The following is a 22,239-nucleotide window of genomic DNA, read 5'->3' as shown; positions in this document are numbered from 1 at the left end:
TGAGTAGGTAGTGTGAAGTCTGGACTTACGATGAAGACTGAAATTTATACGAAATTCTAGAATCTGTAGTAGGAATTTATCATATGCCATATAGTCATATAGTGAATATGGATATCAGGCTACTAGACATATGTTGGAGATGGTGTAAATTCGAACATAATTTCAAAGCTCTTTTACAGGGGCTCAAAAAGTGTTAAATTGGTTTGCTTTGAGTAATAGGAATTCACATTCCAAGTTCCCACTTCTAATTACTAGTAATTAGCATGTGAATACGAACACAGATAGCTGAGTAAACCTGCCATTGAGGGATACTACTGTCTGTAAAAGGAAGCCATACAAACCAGTAACTGTAAAGTTTGCAGTATGGCTTTGAACCCTTTGTGAACCGTAGCTTATGGTGACTGTATTTAATCATGGCTATGAAGACGTACATGTAGCATGGTCAAATTATACTGAACTGATTCTCTCTTAAAAAGGAAATAGAATGAAAACAATTGTACCACACAGAATGTCAGTGAGATTAATACAAGCATGCATGTTATTAATCCTATGGCATCAGCAGTAATTAAGAAACTCTGGAGTGTCAAAAAATTCATTATAGTCACGCAATTTCATAGATTTCATGGAGATAAAATATCCCAGGTGTCCAGTACACAGTAACTCACTGTACTGAACGTCTTTTGTACAATAAAATCCCCACTTTTATCAAAATAATTCTATTCTATTACATATTACTTGTATGTAATGTACAAATAAAATAAATGTACATGAAAAAATGAATTTCTAATATTTTTGAGTCTACCCATATGTCACATGCTTCAAATCTAACGACTATAAATAACAATTACAAACCAATAAAATAACTATTTCCTTGTATGTGTTTCGAATGCTCAGTGTACTGAAAACTATCCATTAACTTCAACACATGAAGTAGACAGATAGACACAGAGAGACAGACAAGTAAACTCACAGCTTTTCTTTTGTGGAAGAAGCACTCTGCCAAAACACAATCGGGGGAATGTACATGTATTCATGTCTGGGTGTAGTCGCAGACATCTTGAAAACAAACTGTATCATAACACATTAACAGTTGGAGTTTGAAAAACGACTAGATGTACACAATGACATCATCCTAGTATAGACAGTCCATGGTGTTGTCGCAAATCATTGACATCAAGATTAATACTAGACAGTCTAATACATTACGCACAGAGTGCCAACACCCATTGACATGAATTCTCAATGTCTATTAACATACACTGTGTGTGTGTGTGTGTGTGTGTGTGTGTGTGTGTGTGTGTGTGTGTGTGTGTGTGTGTGTGTGTGTGTGTGTGTGTGTGTGTGTGTGTGTGTGGACAGTTTACAGTGTTGGCGAAAATCACTGACATCTAAACTAATAGTACTATACATTATGTAAACAATGTACTATGTATGTATGTATGTATGTATGTATGTATGTATGTATGTAAGTATGTATGTATGTATGTAGGCATGTCACTGTGTGTTGCTGTGTCACTTTTTCAGTGTTCTCCAAAATGAGTATGCATGCGTTCACATTTTGAATGTCATGTAATATAATTTGCTACACCCATCATTCGACAGTTGAAATCTATATCTCTACAAATTTGAAAATAATGAAATATTAATAAACTTTATATAAATATTTCAGTACAGTATATACAACTGTCATATTATGTTACATGAACCCTACAGATTTCGCAATTTATCACATTAAATTACAGTAAATGATATTCAACAAATATAGTAAAATTTTATCACATGCAAATAAAACCTTTAAGGCACCATTTCAGTAGAAATACTGCCAAACCAGCTGCTAGACATCAAGACAATGAAATGTGTACTACTGAGAGATTACAAGAGATTATCATTTGGTCTTTTCACAGAAAACACAGGTTATCCCAACCAACTGTGCGGTATTGTTCATTATGTACATAGACATCCAGGGTTGTCTTGTCTGTGTCAGAGAGTCAGCAGACAAGATAACACTATATTTGATAATGAAGAGCTCTGAGACAGGTGGACAGACAGACAGACAGACATGTGGACAGACAGGTGGACAGACAGATAGACAGACAGACAGAGACAGACAGCCAGACAGACAGACAGACAGACAGACAGACAGACAGACAGAGGGACGGATGGATGGACAGACAGACAGACAGCCAGAGACAGACAGACAATATTACACCATCACTGACTGAAAGACAGACAGACAGACAGACAGACAGACAGACAGACAGACAGACAGACAGACAGACAGACAGACAGACAGACAGACAGACAGTCAATATTACACCATCACTGACTGAAACAGACAGATGGACAGTCAGTCAGACAGACAGACAGACAGACAGACAGACAATATTACACCATCACTGACTGAAACAGACAGACAGACAGACAGACAGACAGACAGACAGAGACAGACAGACAGACAGGCAGGCAGGCAGACAGACAGACAGACAGACAGACAGACAGACAGATAGATAGATCGACAATATTCCACCATCACTGACTCTGAAACAGACAGATGGAAAGACGGACAGACAGACAGACAGACAGACAGACAGACAGACAGACAGATAGACAGACAGAGACAGACAGACAGACAACACTGTTGACACTGAAGAGCTCTGAAACAGACAGACAAAATAACATCATCACTGCATCATTGACAATGAAGACCTCTAAGACAGTAAGACAAAGATAACCCCTCATTGACACCAAAAGAGTTCTGAGACATGTACATCATTTACATTAGTCTGGATTCCATGCTGTCCTGTTCAATGCTGTCAAATACATTACAGCTACTCAAAGTAACAAGCATTGACAGCTGATGCTTCATAAGCTGTTTAGTAAATGTCTATTTACTTCAACAACATGATGACTATACTCAAATACTGAAGTGTCATGAATATTGACAAATCATACGTAAGTCTTTGACAGTAGTGAGAAGTCTTCTTTTTTTTTTTGAATGAGTATAAATTCAGAAATATCATTTACAAATCCATATAGAATACACAAATCATTACAATTTATCGTAATTCATGACCCTATCAATCATTACTTTATGTTTTCATAATTATTTATTAGATATGTGTATGGACAGGTATGTGTTGTACTAATAATCTAGAGGCTATCTCCATTGAGTTTGAATCTGAAGATATGTTGGGTTTAAAAGAGATCTTCAGATTCAAACTTGATTGATAGCTAGTGTCTACACAAGCATTGCACAGTGTTATGATATATGTCGACAGTTGTATCTACAAAGTCATGATATATGTACATGTACTGCATGTATGGCAGTATTATCTCTTTAGCCTAGAGGCTAACCTTTCTGACTCAACATACTGGTTTGACACAAAGATGGTGAATGACATTTCCAAGTCAGATAGTCAAGTGTCTGGGCTATCATCTCTGTGGCATTACTGTATATATTGCACATGTCCAAATGCCATCTTTCGTTCACCGAGTTCTACTGACTTTGTCACATTCAATATTTTGTAAGTGTCAATTACAACAATGTAGTATATGATAATGTGTAGCATTTCTTACTGAAATTTTATTTTCATATTTTTGTACGATGAAATATCATTCCTCTGTGAACTGGCATTCTTCTATCTAAAGGAAACAGTAGCCAAGAATTTGTATAATGCATAAGTATGTGTATATAATATGTGGTATGTTAAACTGTCCATATTCAAAAATCCTGCACACCAGGTGGGGTCATGAGGTCATGTAAACATTCCAACCAATCAGATGCAGGGAACTTTTAGCTGATACATTTCACAGTACAGTGTACATGAAGTTCAATACATTCCTTTAATTTCTAAATTCTGAGCTAACTTTATGATCTGTGTGTACATGTGAAGTCTAACATACTGGAAGAGATATCATTCAAACTATTATTTGTGTGAATAGGTTCTTGTGCTTCAAACATCTAAATGGTGGTATATTGTGGTGCTACATGTACATGTATTAAACAGAAAAATTCTACAACATATTTTGCATTTCCCAAGTCTGGCATTCATGCTACCCTGTTCATCATTATGAAGAACAGTATGGTATTGAATCCAGGCTACATTTTCACATACATAAGTATAGCTGTATGTATTGTATTTGAAGTATAGTGTTTACATTGTGGTGGTAATCAATTACATTTCAGACATAATTAATCCTCAAAAGCAAGTAAAATACTTAAAGTTGTGTACACACACTGTTTTTTTAATCATTTACCAAGTACTGCAAATGTAAATATGAAATAGTCCTATAAATAGCATGAGATGAATCAACATGTCAAAATCATTCAACCTCAGTAATGAAAACATACATGCCACTTTAATGCATGGTCTAGTCATACTGTTAGAGCTGTACATATAAAAGCCATATCAATATTACTACTTGCCTGTTGTACAGTACATGTCTACTATCTGATCAATTGAGATGTACATGAAAACTGTGAGTCAAGATGACAAAGGGCAATGTTTGCCAGAGTCAGACAAAAAAAATTAACTACATTTGTATGTGTGTAGAAGTACGTGCAGACAAACACTCAATGGTCATAACTCGAAAACAGAACTGTAAAATTGTAATTTATTGATGGGTGAGGTGCACTAAACCCACTCCTTATCATCAACATTACATACCAAAGTGTAATTTATATGTTTACCTAGCTATCAATAAGCCTATAATACTGTCACTATTTTTCACCTCACACTATTGCTCAATACTGCTAAATTATCTATTGTTTATATAGATTACACACACAAACAAGATCTATGTGTTCAGACACAACATATAAATAGACTTGTCTAGGGATAAACTTTTTCACAACAAGCCATTCAGTGAGAAGAGATTCAATGCCACAGACAGCACCTGTATTATGTATTTGTGGTTATCTTACCTTTAATAGCTAGTACTAGGTTAGAACCTCCAATGTGTTGTGTGTTGTGATGACATAGTAAAGATTAGAATGTCTATGTCACTGATCTGTGCCTATGCTACCAATGTGTACCTAACCAGTGTAGATAACCAGTGTAAACATAGTCACAAATCTAACAGTATATACAGGCTATACAACTGCTAGCATAGTCATAAATCCAGTAATGTAGTCACAGGCTACATCAAAATCAACACTAGTCTAGTGCTATTCATGGCAACAAATCTCAAGATTTCTCTTTACATGATTCGATACCATGGATAGATCTAGATTAGCGGATCAATATAGCCAAGAGTTCTCTGTGCACTGAATCTCAAGATCTCTCTTTACTTGATTCGATACCACGGGTAGATCTAGGTTGTACATGTAGATCAGCACAGCAATAGCCAAGAGACTTATCGCTGGCTTTCAAATGTAGCAATCCTCCAAGATCACTAGATTTGAAAACCAAAGACGAGCCTCTAGGCTAGCACAGCAAATATTCTGAGCCAATTTTAATATCTCTACCTGATTACAGAATATTCATTCAAAATGTTCGCTATTTTACTAATTTTCTAACCATATTATCTACTTGTAGATTTTGCATCCTTATTGTCAGGAATTGTCACTATAGCATAAAAGAAAGCAATGTATAAATGATGGTGTCACAGGTGTCCATGTCAACTACAATTCTCAAGAGGTAACTTGACACTCAGCTATCAGACTGATCGATAGATTCATTTTATGACATGAACTGGACAGGTGTACATGTATTATATTAAATGAGTAGTCTTCTATCAAGTGTTATTGCTATTCTGTTTTTCTCATATGACAAGCCTCTAATACCCTAGCCTGGAATTCATACGGTTGGGAGTTTTGAATTCGTTCAAAAACCCCAATCGCCTGGATTCTAAAAATGTAGGCTACTCGTTAATGTTAATATATAATAATAATAATCTTATTTATACTGGATAGTTCTTTAAGTATAACACTTATCTCCAAAGAAGTCCAGAGAGGGCCATCCCTCATGGGTTCAGTGTTATTGCATGAAGAAATAGGAGTACCCTGGTAAAACCTGTGTTTTTTGGTAGAGTCAAACTGAAAGACACTCTTCTTACATGTACTTACAGCGTGGTAAATGTAATCAAACCTAGAATGGGTTCGAACCTCGACCGCAGTGGTAAGACACAAGTGGTTTAACCACTCAGCCACCAACAACCCTGAATGGGTTCAAACCCTGACAGCAGTGGTAAGAGGCAAGTGGTTTAACCACTCAGCGACCGACAACCCGTGGGTACAAAGAAATGGAAGATATGTTTTTTTTCAGAATACAATGAATTCCCTTAGGCTATAATATATCAATGAATAATTTCTGTATGTGTAAACGGTGTAACAGTACAAAAGGGTAATGTCAGCATAGATAATATTGTTATACATCATACATGATGTCAGTGGGATCAAAAGTGCAAAAGTATAGTTTACATCTTTTTTCAGAAAACCGCCAATTCTCCTTATAATATCAATGAATACTTTCTGTAGGTGTACAGTACAAAAGGGTAATGTCAGCATAGATAATATTGTCTATGATGTCAGAGGGACCAAATGTGAACAAGTATAGTTTATATGCACATAGTGTTTTATATATATATATTTACAATCATCTATTTTGTTTTTGTTGTCTCTGTATATTGTTTTTTGACGCCAGTTAATGTATTTTTTACATTATTTCATGTCAAATAAAATAAAATATTCTATATTATACTGTACTCTACTGTACTGTATTGTACTGTACTGTACTATGCTCTACTAAGCTCTACTCTACTCTACTCTACACTACACTACACTACACTACACTACACTACACTACACTACACTACACTACACTACACTACACTACACTACACTATACTATATAGCTACCAAGAATTTAGAGGTATACTTTTCAGAATATTTATTGATTCTCCTTATAATATCAAAATGAATACTTTTTGTAGGTGTACAGTACAAAAGGGTACTACTGCCAGCCAACTTAGATAATTTTGTCTATGATGTTAGTGGGATCAAAAGTGGCAGTTTACAGGAAGCCATGTTATTTTACTGTAAAGAAAACTAGGTGTCATATCTAGTGACATATGGTTACACTCTAAATATTGATTTTACTATTGTTTGTTTATGGTTATTGAAGTACAAAGTAGCCAATTCAGTATTTCCATGGTGATCTTCTAGATTACCCTCACTTTTGAAGTTGCTATTAAACTTTTTTATAATTTTCTATGACGCAAGTACAGAATACAACAACACTGTAAGCCTGGAATACATGTTATACTGTTTCCATAGCAACACATACATGTATAGAAGTAAAATGTCATTAAGGAGAATGGTTGCCTGGCTAGAAAACTGTTGACTTTTCAAATACATCAACTCTTGAGACACAACTCAGTAATTCTGCGAAGGACGCATATGTGAAACCCTGGGAAGACACATACACTGTAGGCGAGGCTAATTATTAAGATCAAAACTTGTGTAGTTTTTATCATACATTGTACCATACTCTTAGCAGAGAATCTTAGTAAATGACTGGGGATTTGGCCAAGTTGGATAGATTTAATCTATTTGCTGCCCCCAGAAGATTTACCTCCTTAAGTTAAAGTTATGGTCCTTAAAGGCAAATGTTAGATTAGGATTAAAATTTGGGGTGTGCAAAACTGTTGTCTGGCAGTGCTATTAACGCAAATGTTGGCCCTATACAGAAAATAATCCTATCTAATCTTTAAAGGCTCTATCCATAAGATAACACTAATGCTGTAACATGGAATTCAAAATTTGGGATTTAACAACCCACTTTGGATTAGGATTAATATCTAGGATTGGAATTTGACTGGAAAACAGTTGTTTACTAAAAGCTTATCAAGATACATGTAACACTAATATGATGACAATGGTTGAAACACAGCCCTTTAAACATAAATACTGCACTAATCCAGAACCTCCCCCCCCCCCCCCCACCTCCATTCTATGCCCATGAACCAGTCCACCACCAAATTTTGTTCGTATACCTGACCATTTCTTTTTCACAATGTTAATAACGATACAAGTTCCATTCAACCATCTCAGTTTTTTAAGTACATAAGTTGGCATTGCAATTCATTGAATAGCCTTGTCAGTCTTCTGACTCTGTATGTACTTCTCAGCTATCCATATTTGAGGACAATATTCCACTGTACTCTGAATACCTACATCACAATTAACTAGTAACACGGAGCCTTGGGCTTCACGGGATCTACCATGAAATTGTCCACTATTGACATATCGAATAATGAAACCTTTTAGTGCAAAAGGATAAAGAAACAAAGGCAACCTGCTGACCTGCAAGGTAAAAGAACAGTAAGTGACTGCGTCACTTCAAAACTTATAATAGCATCATAGATATTACAGTATTTAACATTTCATGTCAAGCAAGTTTTATCATCAAGATTTCATAAAGAAGGTGACTGATCAGATGAAAAAACTAATCTTACAAATGTTTCTTGAGAATGTTAATGCTCTATTCGAATTAGTCTGACCATTTTGTTCAAATAGTATGACAAAACAAGAGCTTAACCTTTGAACTCTTAGTACAATGTAGACTTTGTTGTTGAAGAAAATACACCTCATACTAAGAAGTGTATGTAACTACAACAAAAGGAGAAGTAGTGCTGTGGAACCATACTGAACTCTAATGTCAACAGAGTGGTGAAACTGAACCAACCAACGTACCTCACCTCTACAGTTATACTATAATAAACAACACTTTTTTTCTTCTCAGCCTTGAACATTATTTTGTGATTGAGGTCCGAGCCACTAACAATGAGACACAAAATGACAGATAGTAGCTTGGATTAACTGAAGGTTCAGTGTCATACTATTAAGACAATTTGCTAAGCTTAGAGACTTGTCTGACAAGCCTACTGACTTGGCTATCTGGCAAACTGCCGCTTGAAAATGTTGTTTGCCAAATATACTTTCAAACCAGTATGTAGAGTCAGGTAGCCCAGTATGTAGAGTCAGACAGCCCAGTATGTAGGATACTCGTAGACTTGAAAATGCTTAATAGTTTAGGGAACGAGAAATCTGTTAATTTATAATCCTGGAAAAATGTCCCTGGGCTAACAGTGTTCATGTATTAACATCTTCAAATATTTGAAATTGATATTCAACCATTTGCAAAAATTGTACGTGTACAACATGTAGTTGCCATACTAACTGTATTGTGCATACAAATATCTCTGAGTCTGATGACATTTAATTTGCCTAAAATATTTAGAACTGTACAATTCATGACACATCTGTCAATACCACTTAATAAATGAACATGGATAAGCCTGGAAAGGGATTAGTTTCATGGATAAAACAGACATTTACAGCTTAATGCCAATCATCTAATCTAACCACTTTCCTATTTCACTGTAGAAAAGGAAAACTGGGTTTCGCTCTCTCTACATCTATCAACATTACCATTATGATCACATGTCAATAAAATCAAGTGTTACTCACAAGGTGTTAGAATCTAAAGTTGACTCTGACAACATGCAGAGAAAATCTGGTAAAATTTATACTTTTTTTCAAATATACACATGTACATATATTCATTTACCTATTTACATTTGTATTTTTCTGTAGTAGATCAGAACTCAGCATGTAAAGAATTTACCTCTGGTGATTTTGGCTAAATCACTCAGCCTTCTTTAGATGTTAATGTAATGTATAGGGTTCAATGATGTAGACTTGTCACATGACAAATTATATTTATGCTGGGTTTCGGAAATACTAGAAAATATGATTTCAGAACAAGGAAATAACAATTTTGGTCATACATGTATTTAGTTACACACTGACACATTAAACATTCATGAATTGTAAACATGTCACTTCATCATGATTCTAAAAGGGACAACTCTAGCAAAGGTACACATGATCCAAGTTAGACTTTGTCAAATTAGACAAATCCTTGGTAACATTGCACAAACAACTATTTAACTTCAAGTTCACAATATGAGTGCTATCTAAAGCATGATCAGTGTGTAATATCAAAACACACTTGTCTGATGAACTTCACACTATAATTATAACAGCAAAATACAGCTGTCACATGGTACATTCTATATGATTATGAATATATTATCATATATCTATATCATAGACCATTTATTTAGTGAAGCTAGAGGCAGGTCACAGGTGTGGTGTATCATAGAATTATTACATAAGATTCATACAGACTGACTGGCTACAAATGTAATTAGAGCCATCAAATTAGTAACTTCCTAACAAACACTAATCCAGTTATATGAGCTTAATTAATTATACATAATACAAATTACACTGTAAAATGAACATAGTGGAAATGAACTGCTACAACAAGATATAACTACTATCTATGGCAACATGGGTGATCAGTCACAGACAACAGGAAACGTCCTAGCCCTTCCCATCCTATGTATGTAGGTGGAATATACTCTGAACTAATCAGGCATACATTCAATTGTTATACCTTTCTTAGCAAAGGTACATTGTATACAGACACGATTAGGGTCAGAATTACACTGAATATTACAGATTATGATTCTCTCACTCCATCCCAATAATATTCAGAGATTTTGTCTGAACTATCCAATGTCTTACAGATACTGAATGCAGTAGATACTATATAGCTGGCGTGTCAATTTTCATAACTTATCTCATCAGATATGATTGAAAATGATACATCTTTCATCATTGCCGCTGGCATTAATTGAATATTTAAACGAAAAATGGTGCCACGGCATGGCACGGCAATGTATCCAATTCCATATCAAGTGGCTCAAAGAACTATGATACAAACTACGAAAAATATATGATAAACTTAACAGTATGTTTGGATATCTGCTTCATTTTTTAAACAAAATGTCTACTGCCATTTGCCAGACTTTGACAAGCTTTTGAAAAAAATATTTGCTGCTATATCCTTCAACAAATCAATACATCACTTGCTATCACTTACTAAGTTACTAAGCTAACATATATAATAATACTAGAAGCATATTTGCATTGTTCTCCAGCCATTTATAACCTTCCCCTTTCACTTCCTGTTGTTTGTTCTTAAACCACATTTACAGAATCCCTGACCTGACCTCACCCTTCAAACACTCCTTACATCACAAAGTGAAATGTACATGTACATAAGGAAGTCATCACAGAATCACAACACATCTTGCATATTAATCACAGTTAGTGTAAGACATGACCTTGATCTTAGTACTAACTACAATGCCCTTTGTAAATCTAAATCCATGACCAAAATGGAAACTATTTAAAGGGACATGATGGTACAACATCAGACACTCACTAACTGTCGATGAATACATACACATGTACATGTACATGCAATAACCTTACATAAACCTCATCTAATATCATATTTATGCCAATTTGTACCTTGAAGTGAGCAGAACATCTCCATACAATATTGAAAGGTTTGTAGGTGTATTTTTTCTACAATCCTGAATTCAATGCCAATTTCAAGTGGAACCAAAAATTGCGTAATCGAACAATTTATTTGGTTTTCCTAGAGATCTGACAGCTACCAACGATGATTAAACATGTTTATGTAAATAAGTAGAATAACATATACAATTCTCCATATGACACACAAATAACACAGAGATAGCCAGATGGTTAAAAATTCTGAGCTCAAATATTAGTTGATATTGGCTCCAAAAAGATAACACTGATGAATAACGTTCATGTATATACATATAAAACTGAAATAACAATAGAGAGTTTACTAGTATTTCCTTTCCAGTATGCAACGATTATAGAAATATTACAAATGCTGGCACTAAAAAAAAGATAACATTCATTCAACAAATATGTACATAGTCAGTCAGTCAATGGATATTAGATTTTGTTTCCTTTCTAACAATCATATAAATGCTACAAATGTCGATTATCATAGCTCCAAATAGTTACCATAAGTCATTGATGACAACAATGTATTACAGATAAAACTGAAATGACCATTGACATGTTATTGGCAGGGATCATAGAAACTCGGTTGATTACAGGATGGTCATGTGACGGATATCCGACAAATAGAAAACTGACCCTTATTGAAACAACCTGCATGCAACTGTACAATGAGCCATATTCAGATTTACAGCTCACAATCTGTAACAAGCAAGTCTTTTGTCATTTTTACCTTACTGGTATGTTTGTATGCACTTTATAACAAAGCCAAGCACAGTTGTTATGTAAAAGCCTCTTACACTTCACTGCCTGGGCAATAGATATATGTACATGTACCATTGTTATTTGACGTACAGTTCTAGCTCAGGTACAATGCCACATACATGTACTGCTAAAGTATTCCTCAAAAAGGTAGAACTGGGTCACCATAAATAAGCATTGCACCATCTGAGCCAAAAATGACACACAACCACCACCACCACTGATAAGAACACATAGCTATCTCTAATCTTGAAATTTAGTATTAGACTATTACCTTCTTTAAAATCTATTTTGAAGCATTATTCTATTCCTTTCTGCTAGATGGTGTAGCACTCTTGATAATTCTGACAAAATTTAAGGCGATGGGTGTGTACCCTGTATCAGTGTATGGAATGTAAAATATATCACTCTGTTCAGAGAAAATAAACAAAACCACCTGTTGGGTATTGAGATCTGATTGCATACATGTACCTAAACCATTCATGTATCACAAGCTATAAATAATACTTTATCTTTGGTTAAAGTTTGAATTGTCATAAACATACACAAGAGCAGAATAGAGTTAGAATGAAACTAATGAAGTCTGTGGTCATACATAACACATAATAATGTAAAATTATAAATACTCACAGAGCTAAGCTTACATGTACTTGAATATTTCTATGTATTGGCTTCATATGCATTTGCACCTTAAGTTTGTATACATATACGTAGATCAGATTTTAGTTCAGATTACAAGCTGTATACATGTACATGTACATCTGTACAGGAATGAGGCCTTATTATAAAGTTGAATTGACAATGCATTCAGTGATGAAATAATCAAATCTGTGTAATATGAAATTTGTTTGTTCTACATTGTTGGTCAAGGTTGCAAAAATACTGTATGAGAAATTTAGTGATAAGCACATGTCATGTCACTGCTGGCTTATCTATATGGGTCATACCGTTACAAAACTTGCAGCAAAAGTTACATATTGTTTATTCAACAATTTTTCTTAGTTGAAAAAAAAAGATAGAAAATTATTGCCAGGTATACATATTAGCCTGAATCGTACATAATTCTGAAGTAAGATGATCCGATATGATACAACCCAATGAGTCCTGCCTATAACCAGCTGCCTGTAACATGATGCAAATGTAACATGTGACACCAAAAGATTAGTTTAGATTCCTCTGTTACTTAGGGAGATTTCCAAAGGTCACATACACGTACCGTATGTATATTTATTGATACATGTGTACAGTGTATATGAACCTACTACACAAATGACAAGCTACATCTACAGTCATGAAATCATGCAAGTTGTTTAATCTTTCCCCCACAGAACAAATAACTGGAAACAGTGGAAGACAGAAGATGTACCCATTATTAGATGTAATATTTGATTATCTATATACATTGTTAATGATTGACACTTTTTCTCTGCCATCCATCTATATATCTTGTCACCACTTTGGAATAATATTGTGCATTGAGAACTGTAGGTTGGAACTTTTAGAAATATCTTTGAAACACAAAAGCAGTTGTTTTCAAGATGTACTCCCTTATAAGGATATATTTCATACAAAAGTTTGAATCATTGAATGAGATTAATATTATAAATTTAGTTTTTTTTTCTCATTTGTTCAGTTGGTCTCCCCACGGTACAGTAATCTGTGTGTACACTGTATAGACAAATAAACCTACAACAGTACAAATAAAAATCCTTTGAGAACTATCCCAATTACTATTTGACATAATATAGAACATTGAAATTTGATTGGAAATTGGACAAAAATTAATGATAAATTACATATCCCAAGGGCCTCCTTTATCGAATGCTGGCCTAGATTTAAATATCCATAACCTATGTAATTGCTATAAATTTGTCTATCACTGGTAAAAGGTGTACGGTTTTGTCTAGGAGTCTAGGAAATAGTGTATAGCCTGGGGTCTTAGGAAATTGAATCACTTGACGACTAACCAACATGTACATGTAAAAGCTATTATACATAAAAGAAGAGGATAAAAGGTTGGCTATCTGTTTTGTCAATTACTCCTCATCAATCCTTCTATCCACTTCCATGCCAACCTGCTTTCTTCATATACACTTCACTTCAACAACTATCTAGGAGAATTGCCGAAACAAACTCAAAGACTGAAATCATGACTCAGACATTAGAATATATGGTAAACTACTGCCTACAGGGATATTCAGTATACTATGATCATTACAGTTGTTGTCTATATGGGAGCTAAGTCATGCATGTTATTTGAATATTTCTCATGAGAATTAGAAATTTATCCAATATACACAACATAATTTGACAAGCTGAATGCTTTCGACTGTAAACTGAATATTTCTCAATTTATTTATGATAAATAATGTCACTACAGGCAATCAATAGGAATACATCACATGCATACTAATTGGCCCTAACTAATCCTGACAAACTATACCATGTAATGGGTAGTCCATTCATTTTTGTCTGATTTCCAAAATGAAGTTAGGGTTTTCAAAATAAAGAGATAGAAATTCAATTCATTTTGTTCATTTCACATCATCCAATGAAGACAGTAGCATGTGTCTCCTAGTCTTGCTTTATCCACAGTATATGCCCTTTAATGAATAACAAAATATTTTATTGTGGGTCAAAAATGATAGAAACTGTGGATCACCTCACAATAAGGGACTGGGGATCACTAAAATCTGGTGGTCACAAGAAGCTGTTGTCCGTCAGTAGCATGTCATAAAATAGGTTTAGACCTGGCATACTGCTTGTCAACTTATGTTAATCGTTTACAATGTATGGAAAATCAACATGTGAAGGTTAAATGTTATCACCTGAAATAATCAATATTTTGGCACCATTAGGGACAATTGCATGACGTTGCATGCACAAGCTGAATAAATGAAGATCATTCGTTTAGGACAAAAAACACTCCCCTCCCCTAAACGAACATTCATAAGTGTGACATCACATGCTTATATATGATGTAAACCATTATGGAAGTTGTAGAGGTCACTACTATGATCGATGTAATGTAAAAAACATGATGGTAAACATGAAGTTCCAACCTTATGAAGTTTTTATCACTGAAGGCATGTACTTTTTTGAAACTTGGTTAGAAGTGGAAATGAAGCTCAGCAACTGCACTAACACCAGACCCCTACCCCCTAAATGAACGAAGTTCGCTTGTTGAGCTTGTGTGACACGGTGCGATTGTCCCTTACAAGTAAAATATCACTACTAGCTATGAATTTCGTATGGCACAAACAAAATATATTACTATTTCAATCTAATAGTACAATATATTTCATATTTAATTCATGTGCTGTTTGGTTGGGAACAGTCTGGAGGCCAACATGGTCTCTAATAAAATTGTGAGTGGAGGTGTAAATCATAACTGTTACTGTATAGGTACTAGAGTAGGTTGGGAATAGTTAATAAGATTGAGTTGGGAGACAGAGAGGATTATGTAAACACCAACGTTATTGTTCAACCTGTGTCTTTCAAATGAAATGGACACACCCAAGGTATCCCAAGGTACTGACCCTTCAAGTCAGTTCAACTCCTATTTACATGACAAAAGACTGCAAGATTATGTTTCAAATGGAAGGTGAATGCACCCAGTGTCAACTTCAAGGCTGTATACTTGGTTAACAAGGGTGCTACTGTGCAAATTGAATGACAATCAAGTAATATTTACAAATACTTTGTTCTAGTAGTATGTACATTTTTGTGGTTACCTGCCTAGGAAGTTAACTCTTTGAGCAAGATTTCTTAGGATCAATTTGCTCCTGAATTTTGAAAACAAATTGCTCCTAAAATATAAAAACCAGGAGCAAAATGTTCCTAAAATTTAATATTAGGAACAAAGTAAAGTAATATAGTGAACTTTTAACTCTTATCAACATTCACTGTGGCAAATGCTATGTGTTTATCTGTTGAATTATTATCACCAGTGGTGTTGAATCAATGACAGTGTTCATATAGCTCATTTGCAAATATAAAGATTCCCCAGTATCAAATAGCCAATATGCCAGTGGGCTTCAAAATTTGTCAGTGAAATGCAGGTAAAGTGGAAATTCACCCTTTATTTTTATAATACCAGTGAATTTAAAATGTCACCTGCTGAATGCAGGCATTTACAAAAATCCACCTGCATTGGATCATGATTTGTTACCTGTACATGTCAGTATAAATTACTGCCAAATTCCATTTTTAAATATGACTTTTACTCATAAAAATTGACATTTCAGATCCCTGTTTTTTACACCCTGGTTTATTAACAAGATTAATCTATAATCTCAGGTGTGCATTGACATATGTAAGAATCTTCTCTTTTTTTTGACTGGTTCGTTTGTTAAAACACCCTCACTTTTATAGTTTCAGTAGTATTGTAAGATAGACCAGAGCCACAACACCCAGGGCCATGGGCAGACAGTATAACTGAGTGTAATTCAACCTATGCCCGTCTGTAAGAGTGTTGTATAGTTGTATATATATAACACCTAAAAACAGAGGATTTGATATTCTGTGACTACACTCTGAATACCTGTCAGGTTGCTGCCACATCACTGTCGGCAGACAAATTCAACATCATATGATTGTACCGGTACTTGTAACTGTTAGAAAATGATAATCATGTATAAAAATGCATTAGATATGCTGGCATTACATACCAAATGTCTCGTGTGTTAGGATGACAAATGTTACTACATTACCCCGCGGATCTATGACTCCCGTTCGTGACGTCGAGTGGGGAGGGGTTGTCAACAAAGTGAAATCCCAACCGACGGCGATAACTCTTTTTTAGGAAGTGCTGTAAATGATAATCAAATACTTACATAGGTAACCCTGTTCGGACATCACCGTCCATATTTAGCTGATCGCGACGCAAGGATTCCCCCAGTCTTGAAATACATAGGGCGTCACAAGAGTTCACTCCACAAAATACATTTGCTTTGTGCTTTAGGCGAGTTGTCAACCTGTCATCCTGTCGTTGTTACACTGTACTGTCCGATCCGTTCAAAACCTGCAGCATAAAACACGACCGTTATTTCACGAAAATATATAACGAGACGATATATATACATGTAGGACAAACAGATCTCACGCCAAATTACACCTTCTTTTCCGCCAGACCAATAATACCTGATATATTCACTGATAAAAAATATCAACGGAAACGCCGGGGAGTTCACAGGAGCGGAGCGGATCTGTCTGTAACGTTAATCCCACTGCGACTAACTTCTATCCAGTTAACACTTGCAGTAATTAGCTACCGAAAGCGAGCTAGTCTTCAACAAAACACCAGTTGGAAGTTGAGTGAATCATTGTTCTACTTACGCCAATGCAAATGTGAATCTATATCGGAGAAATATATAACGACAGGGGGACAATTATGGAGAATTTTTCCTCTGTTTGCCGTGATCACAATGAACTCTTAGCTCAGTTCGAAGGTCGCCATTACACCCTATGGTCACGTGATCAATATAGTTTCAAGATACCCATTCCCCAAATAAATTTTAAAAAATAAACATACTACAAATATATAAATAAATAACCATACAAATAGAGAAATATTTAAAACATTAATATATATCTTTACTTCGAACCCGTATTTTACAGTTGTGAATTTATCTTAATTTTCCAGAAAGTACATGTAATGAGTCAAACACACCTTTTAAACAGACACAGAATTTCAAACCTTATAGGAAACTATTTCTTTGAACAAGGAAGGTTTGAATCTCATGAAGGACACAGTAAAGCAATACACTTATTCATATATACAAATAAAATATGAAAAATCCATAAACCCACAAAGTTATAAAACCACATTTACTTGACTTGATATAAATGTTTTGAACGAGGTTATAAAATGGCTGCCACCGGGTTCAGCTGCTAGCAAATGATATCGACGAGGGTCGTTCGTGGGCAGAAGCTTTACAAAGATGTATGATTCCGATTCGTCCGATTCGAATGATGCCAATGCTAGGGTTCTCGAGAATGTTGAATGGAAGAGGATGGTTCGATCACGAACAAAGGTAGATATCTAAAGGTCGGCCAATGTCGAAGATTGTCAATGTCACAGCCTATACTATAGCAGACGACTCAACGTTAATTTGTAGAAGTACGTACGTACATCTACATGTATGAGTGAAGAGAGCCAGATTTTAGCTATTAGCTAAGATAGCCGTAAACAAAAATTGTTAAAAATAGCCCTCACCAAACGGTGCGGGTTAAACACTAAAACTTAAAAAGTCACCAAAACAGACGAAACAACCCTCAAAACCACAGCAAGACGCTACAATTATTGCAGCTAGTACAGAACCAGTTATTTAACACACTCAACAACTTGACAGTGACACCTCAATCAGAGGATCAATAATGTACCATCCTGCAATACCAGACTCAGCAGCCAAAACAAAGTTCTTTATGTCCCTACAACTAAATTAATGACAACGTCCAAAGCATAAAAGACACGCAATCACCTTTAATAAGTTTACTGAAAAACTTTGGCGTTCTGCAGTACATACATAGTGGAGGGTCTATGGTACATATGAAGAGGGAAATCCAGCTGTGATAACAGCTAATTTCAATATCAGTTATGCACAATGCCATTAACACTATTTTTTAAAATTGTTGGTTCCTGTTTTGCCCCAAATATGTAGATAAGTTGTATAGTGTGGCCATTTTCACCAACATTTCTCACAGAATCATAAAGTAGTTAAAAAGTCTGGCTTTTATTTACACATTTTTAAAATTCATTTCTATGGTATATGTTGATATTTTGCAGACTCATTGTATTGGAAAATAAACTGCCAGTTCCATTAAATAATAACTAAGGACTTTTCTTTTCCAAAACTTACTCCATACTTGTCTTGGTCTGAAAAGAAAGTGGACATTTATGAACATCACCACAAGGATGGATACAGTACTAGAAGAAAGTACATCACAACTATTTTGTACATATAGGTATATGGGTATTAATACACTTACCTGTACCTGTATTGGCATAAAAGACATACAATCTCCATTGCAGCTGTAATAGTGGTGTGGGGTTTGGTGTGGTGTAGTGTGGTTTGGTTTTGTGTAACATACTATTGTGGTGAAGCCAGCAGAAATAGTGTATTACAGTATTCAAGTTGCACAATGAATATTCATGAGCCAAACTCAGTTTTGAATTTACTAACATTTTAAAACTGTACTAGTTGTAATTGAAGTATCATTTTTTGATCAGGCAACCACAATATATTCACTGAAAGTAGTTAAAATATCAATAAATTAGACATTGCACATGTTAATCAGTTGTCAATAATACCCATCAGCAGTACTCAAACAGGATCAAATCGTGGTTGCCGTTGAGGGCGCTGTTTTGGTTGCAGCCCTAAAACTGATTTATTGCGAATACAGCTACAAAAATATGTTCATCCACATCTATGTGCCAGCATACACAAAGTACAACTAATGTCAGTGGGGAAGATTCAGAGCTCACTCACATTAACTATATTTCTATTAACCAGTAAGAATTGTTTTCAAAACAGAAATACTAATATTACAGTATTTATCAAAGTTATGCTTAATATTCTCCCTAAAGAAAATACCAATATCCTATGATGAATATACTTTAAATTAGCAGAAATTTTGTGGATATATTATAATATCATTTCATGATTTCACATCACCTGTGTAACTCTAGCTATAAGAAATGGAATTGAAAATAGTTTCTCATACTTACAAAATGTATTCAACCAACCACACTGGCACACTCACACGTCATCTGGTTCTGTCATATTATTACCCATGTATTGTTTCCCTTGTGAATGTACTACCTCAGAGAACACTGTAAGCACTACATGTACATATGAACACCTTGACTATGCCACACTGGTACTCACAAATTATGTAGTTTTGCTATATAGTTAATGTTTACTTTGTACAATTTTATACATTCCTTCACATAGGATGGTTACAGAGATGGACTAGCAAAAGGAGAGGAAGAGACGCTGCAACAAGGTTTTGATGATGGCTACAGTCAAAATGTTCCGAAATTTAGACAAATATCATACCTTAAAGGAATTTTGAGGTGAGATATCATTTTATTCTGTATTTGTCTTTTGATATGTTTGGGAGTTTTTTTGTAGGAATGAGTAAAAACTGACGTTGATTCTTCATCAAGAAGACACAATTATCTCTGTTGTACAGAATCATTTAAAAAATAATTAATAAATCCATAAATTATACTTATTTTGTATGGCTGCAAACTTGTCAATCATCATTCACACCAAATTTGGAATCTTTACATGTACATAGTGTAAATAAATAGGAAAAATATGCAACATCTACAAAAAATGGTGCAAATAAAAAGGACAAGAAACAAACAAATAAAAATCCTGACATACACAAACACTAAAACACAAAGGCAAGGGGTTGATAGACGGTATCTAGCTAGTTGATATTTTGGGAACCATAGAAAGGTTTGGTTTTGACCTCACAGACAGTGATCATTGATGTATCTCCTCACAGAGGAAGGTATGCTTAATCTCGTTGTGTTGATTGTCTGTGGTTTCATAGCAGAATTTCAAATAAAGACCTATTGAGTCAATTTTTGCAAAACTAATTATTAAAAGTTCACTTTTCATGTAACTGTAGTAACTGTAACATTATTAGTGTGCAAATTCTGATTTTTATGCAGGATATACCTTGATATGTATGTGATCTGTGATTTATGTATGTTTTTCTTCATTAGTGCCCTTCAATCTTACCATCAACTCCAAGATGATAAAGGACTTTCTGTAGATGAGATTCAAGAGATAAAAACATTGCTGGCTAGTGTTGAATCTTTAGAGAAAATGTACAAAGAAGAGCAGCAAAGTTTTAAGTTTACTGGTACTTCAGACCAACTTGAACCACTTACTCAGAATGTTGATGAAGTCACAGAGTCTGGACAGCTTAGTAAATTGCAAGAAGTTCCTGATTCTGTTCAATCTAAAGTGACTTCTCATGGAAAAACAATTATGCAAGAAGGTGATGGGGAAGTACAAAGTGACATACAACAAACTAAAAGTACTATAGTGTCACCAGAAGGTGATGGAAATGCGGATACTGAAGCGGTACCAATAATAAGTAACACTTTATATGCAGATATTTACAAGAGGTGTTGTAAACTCCATGAACATGTCTTTGGAAAAGAGTTAACAATGTCTATGAGTCAGAACATGATGCTATGAAGGATAACTGTATTGTTGGTACTTGTTTTTAAAATAATGAAATGCTGATCAGCAAGTTTTAGGTGAATGGTGTCAATCACTCCAGTCGGTAGCAGATTATTTTCAGGAAGGAAATGCATGTAAAGTGTGACTATCCGTAAGAAGTGATTTCTCCCTTCACTTACAGGAATGCTTCAATTCTCAGTACTGGCAATAGTTTTTTACCTCATGCTAGAGGGTCAAAATAGAACAAGAAGGCCGACTTATTCTCACACGTGCCTAGGCTGTAGTAAAGTGTGTGGAGTTGAAGATATGGTGTCAACCAAGAAACTAAATATTCATTATTTTTATGAGGTGCCTAGGCAGTAATATTCTATTTCAGGTACCGAGAATTGGAAACAATATTTTTATCCTATGACATCAAAGGAAAAATCCAGTAAGGCTTTATTTCTGCCTTTCATACACTTGTTTTGATTACTGCAACCAACTTACATATGATTTTCTGTGATCAAAGAGAACCTCGGTAACTCTTTAAACTCTGCACATGGTTGATATTTTGTGAAAGGAAAAGTGATTTTGTGAAAGGTTTTTTTTCCACACATGAACTTTTTCACTACTCTGATGTTCAAGTGATGTTTCAAGTGGTGTGGACGAAAGCTTCAGTTTCACTTTCACAAAATATCACGTGTGTAGTAAATGTATTTTTGTTATTAAATATTGTTGATACATTAACATAAAACAGATGCATAAGAGCTTACACAAATAAAGTAGAATTCTGAATGAGAATATTGTGCTGAGTTACTGGTCACTTTTCTAGTAGTATTTACTCTAGTTTGATGATGGTTAATCCTCTTTCTC

General features: G+C 34.8%; 1 protein-coding gene across 1 annotated transcript in view; it reads right to left on the bottom strand.

The window, feature by feature from the left end:
• Positions 1-17,583, bottom strand: part of LOC144434170 (uncharacterized) — a 61,699-nt gene extending 44,116 nt beyond the window's left edge. Inside the window, exons 1-2 of the mRNA XM_078122624.1 lie at positions 17,519-17,583; positions 17,017-17,204 (exon numbers count right to left, since the gene is read on the bottom strand). Of these exons, the coding sequence (XP_077978750.1) occupies positions 17,017-17,048 (32 nt within the window). The 5' untranslated portion in view covers positions 17,049-17,204; positions 17,519-17,583. The remainder of the gene's footprint in view (positions 1-17,016; positions 17,205-17,518) is intronic.
• Between the last annotated feature and the right edge of the window lie 4,656 nt (positions 17,584-22,239).

The sequence above is a fragment of the Glandiceps talaboti genome, chromosome 4 (assembly GCF_964340395.1).
Source record: "Glandiceps talaboti chromosome 4, keGlaTala1.1, whole genome shotgun sequence".
Classification (NCBI taxonomy): domain Eukaryota; kingdom Metazoa; phylum Hemichordata; class Enteropneusta; family Spengelidae; genus Glandiceps; species Glandiceps talaboti.
The sequence above is the reverse complement of the archived record's forward strand: the minus strand, read 5'-3'. Positions and strand labels throughout refer to the sequence as shown.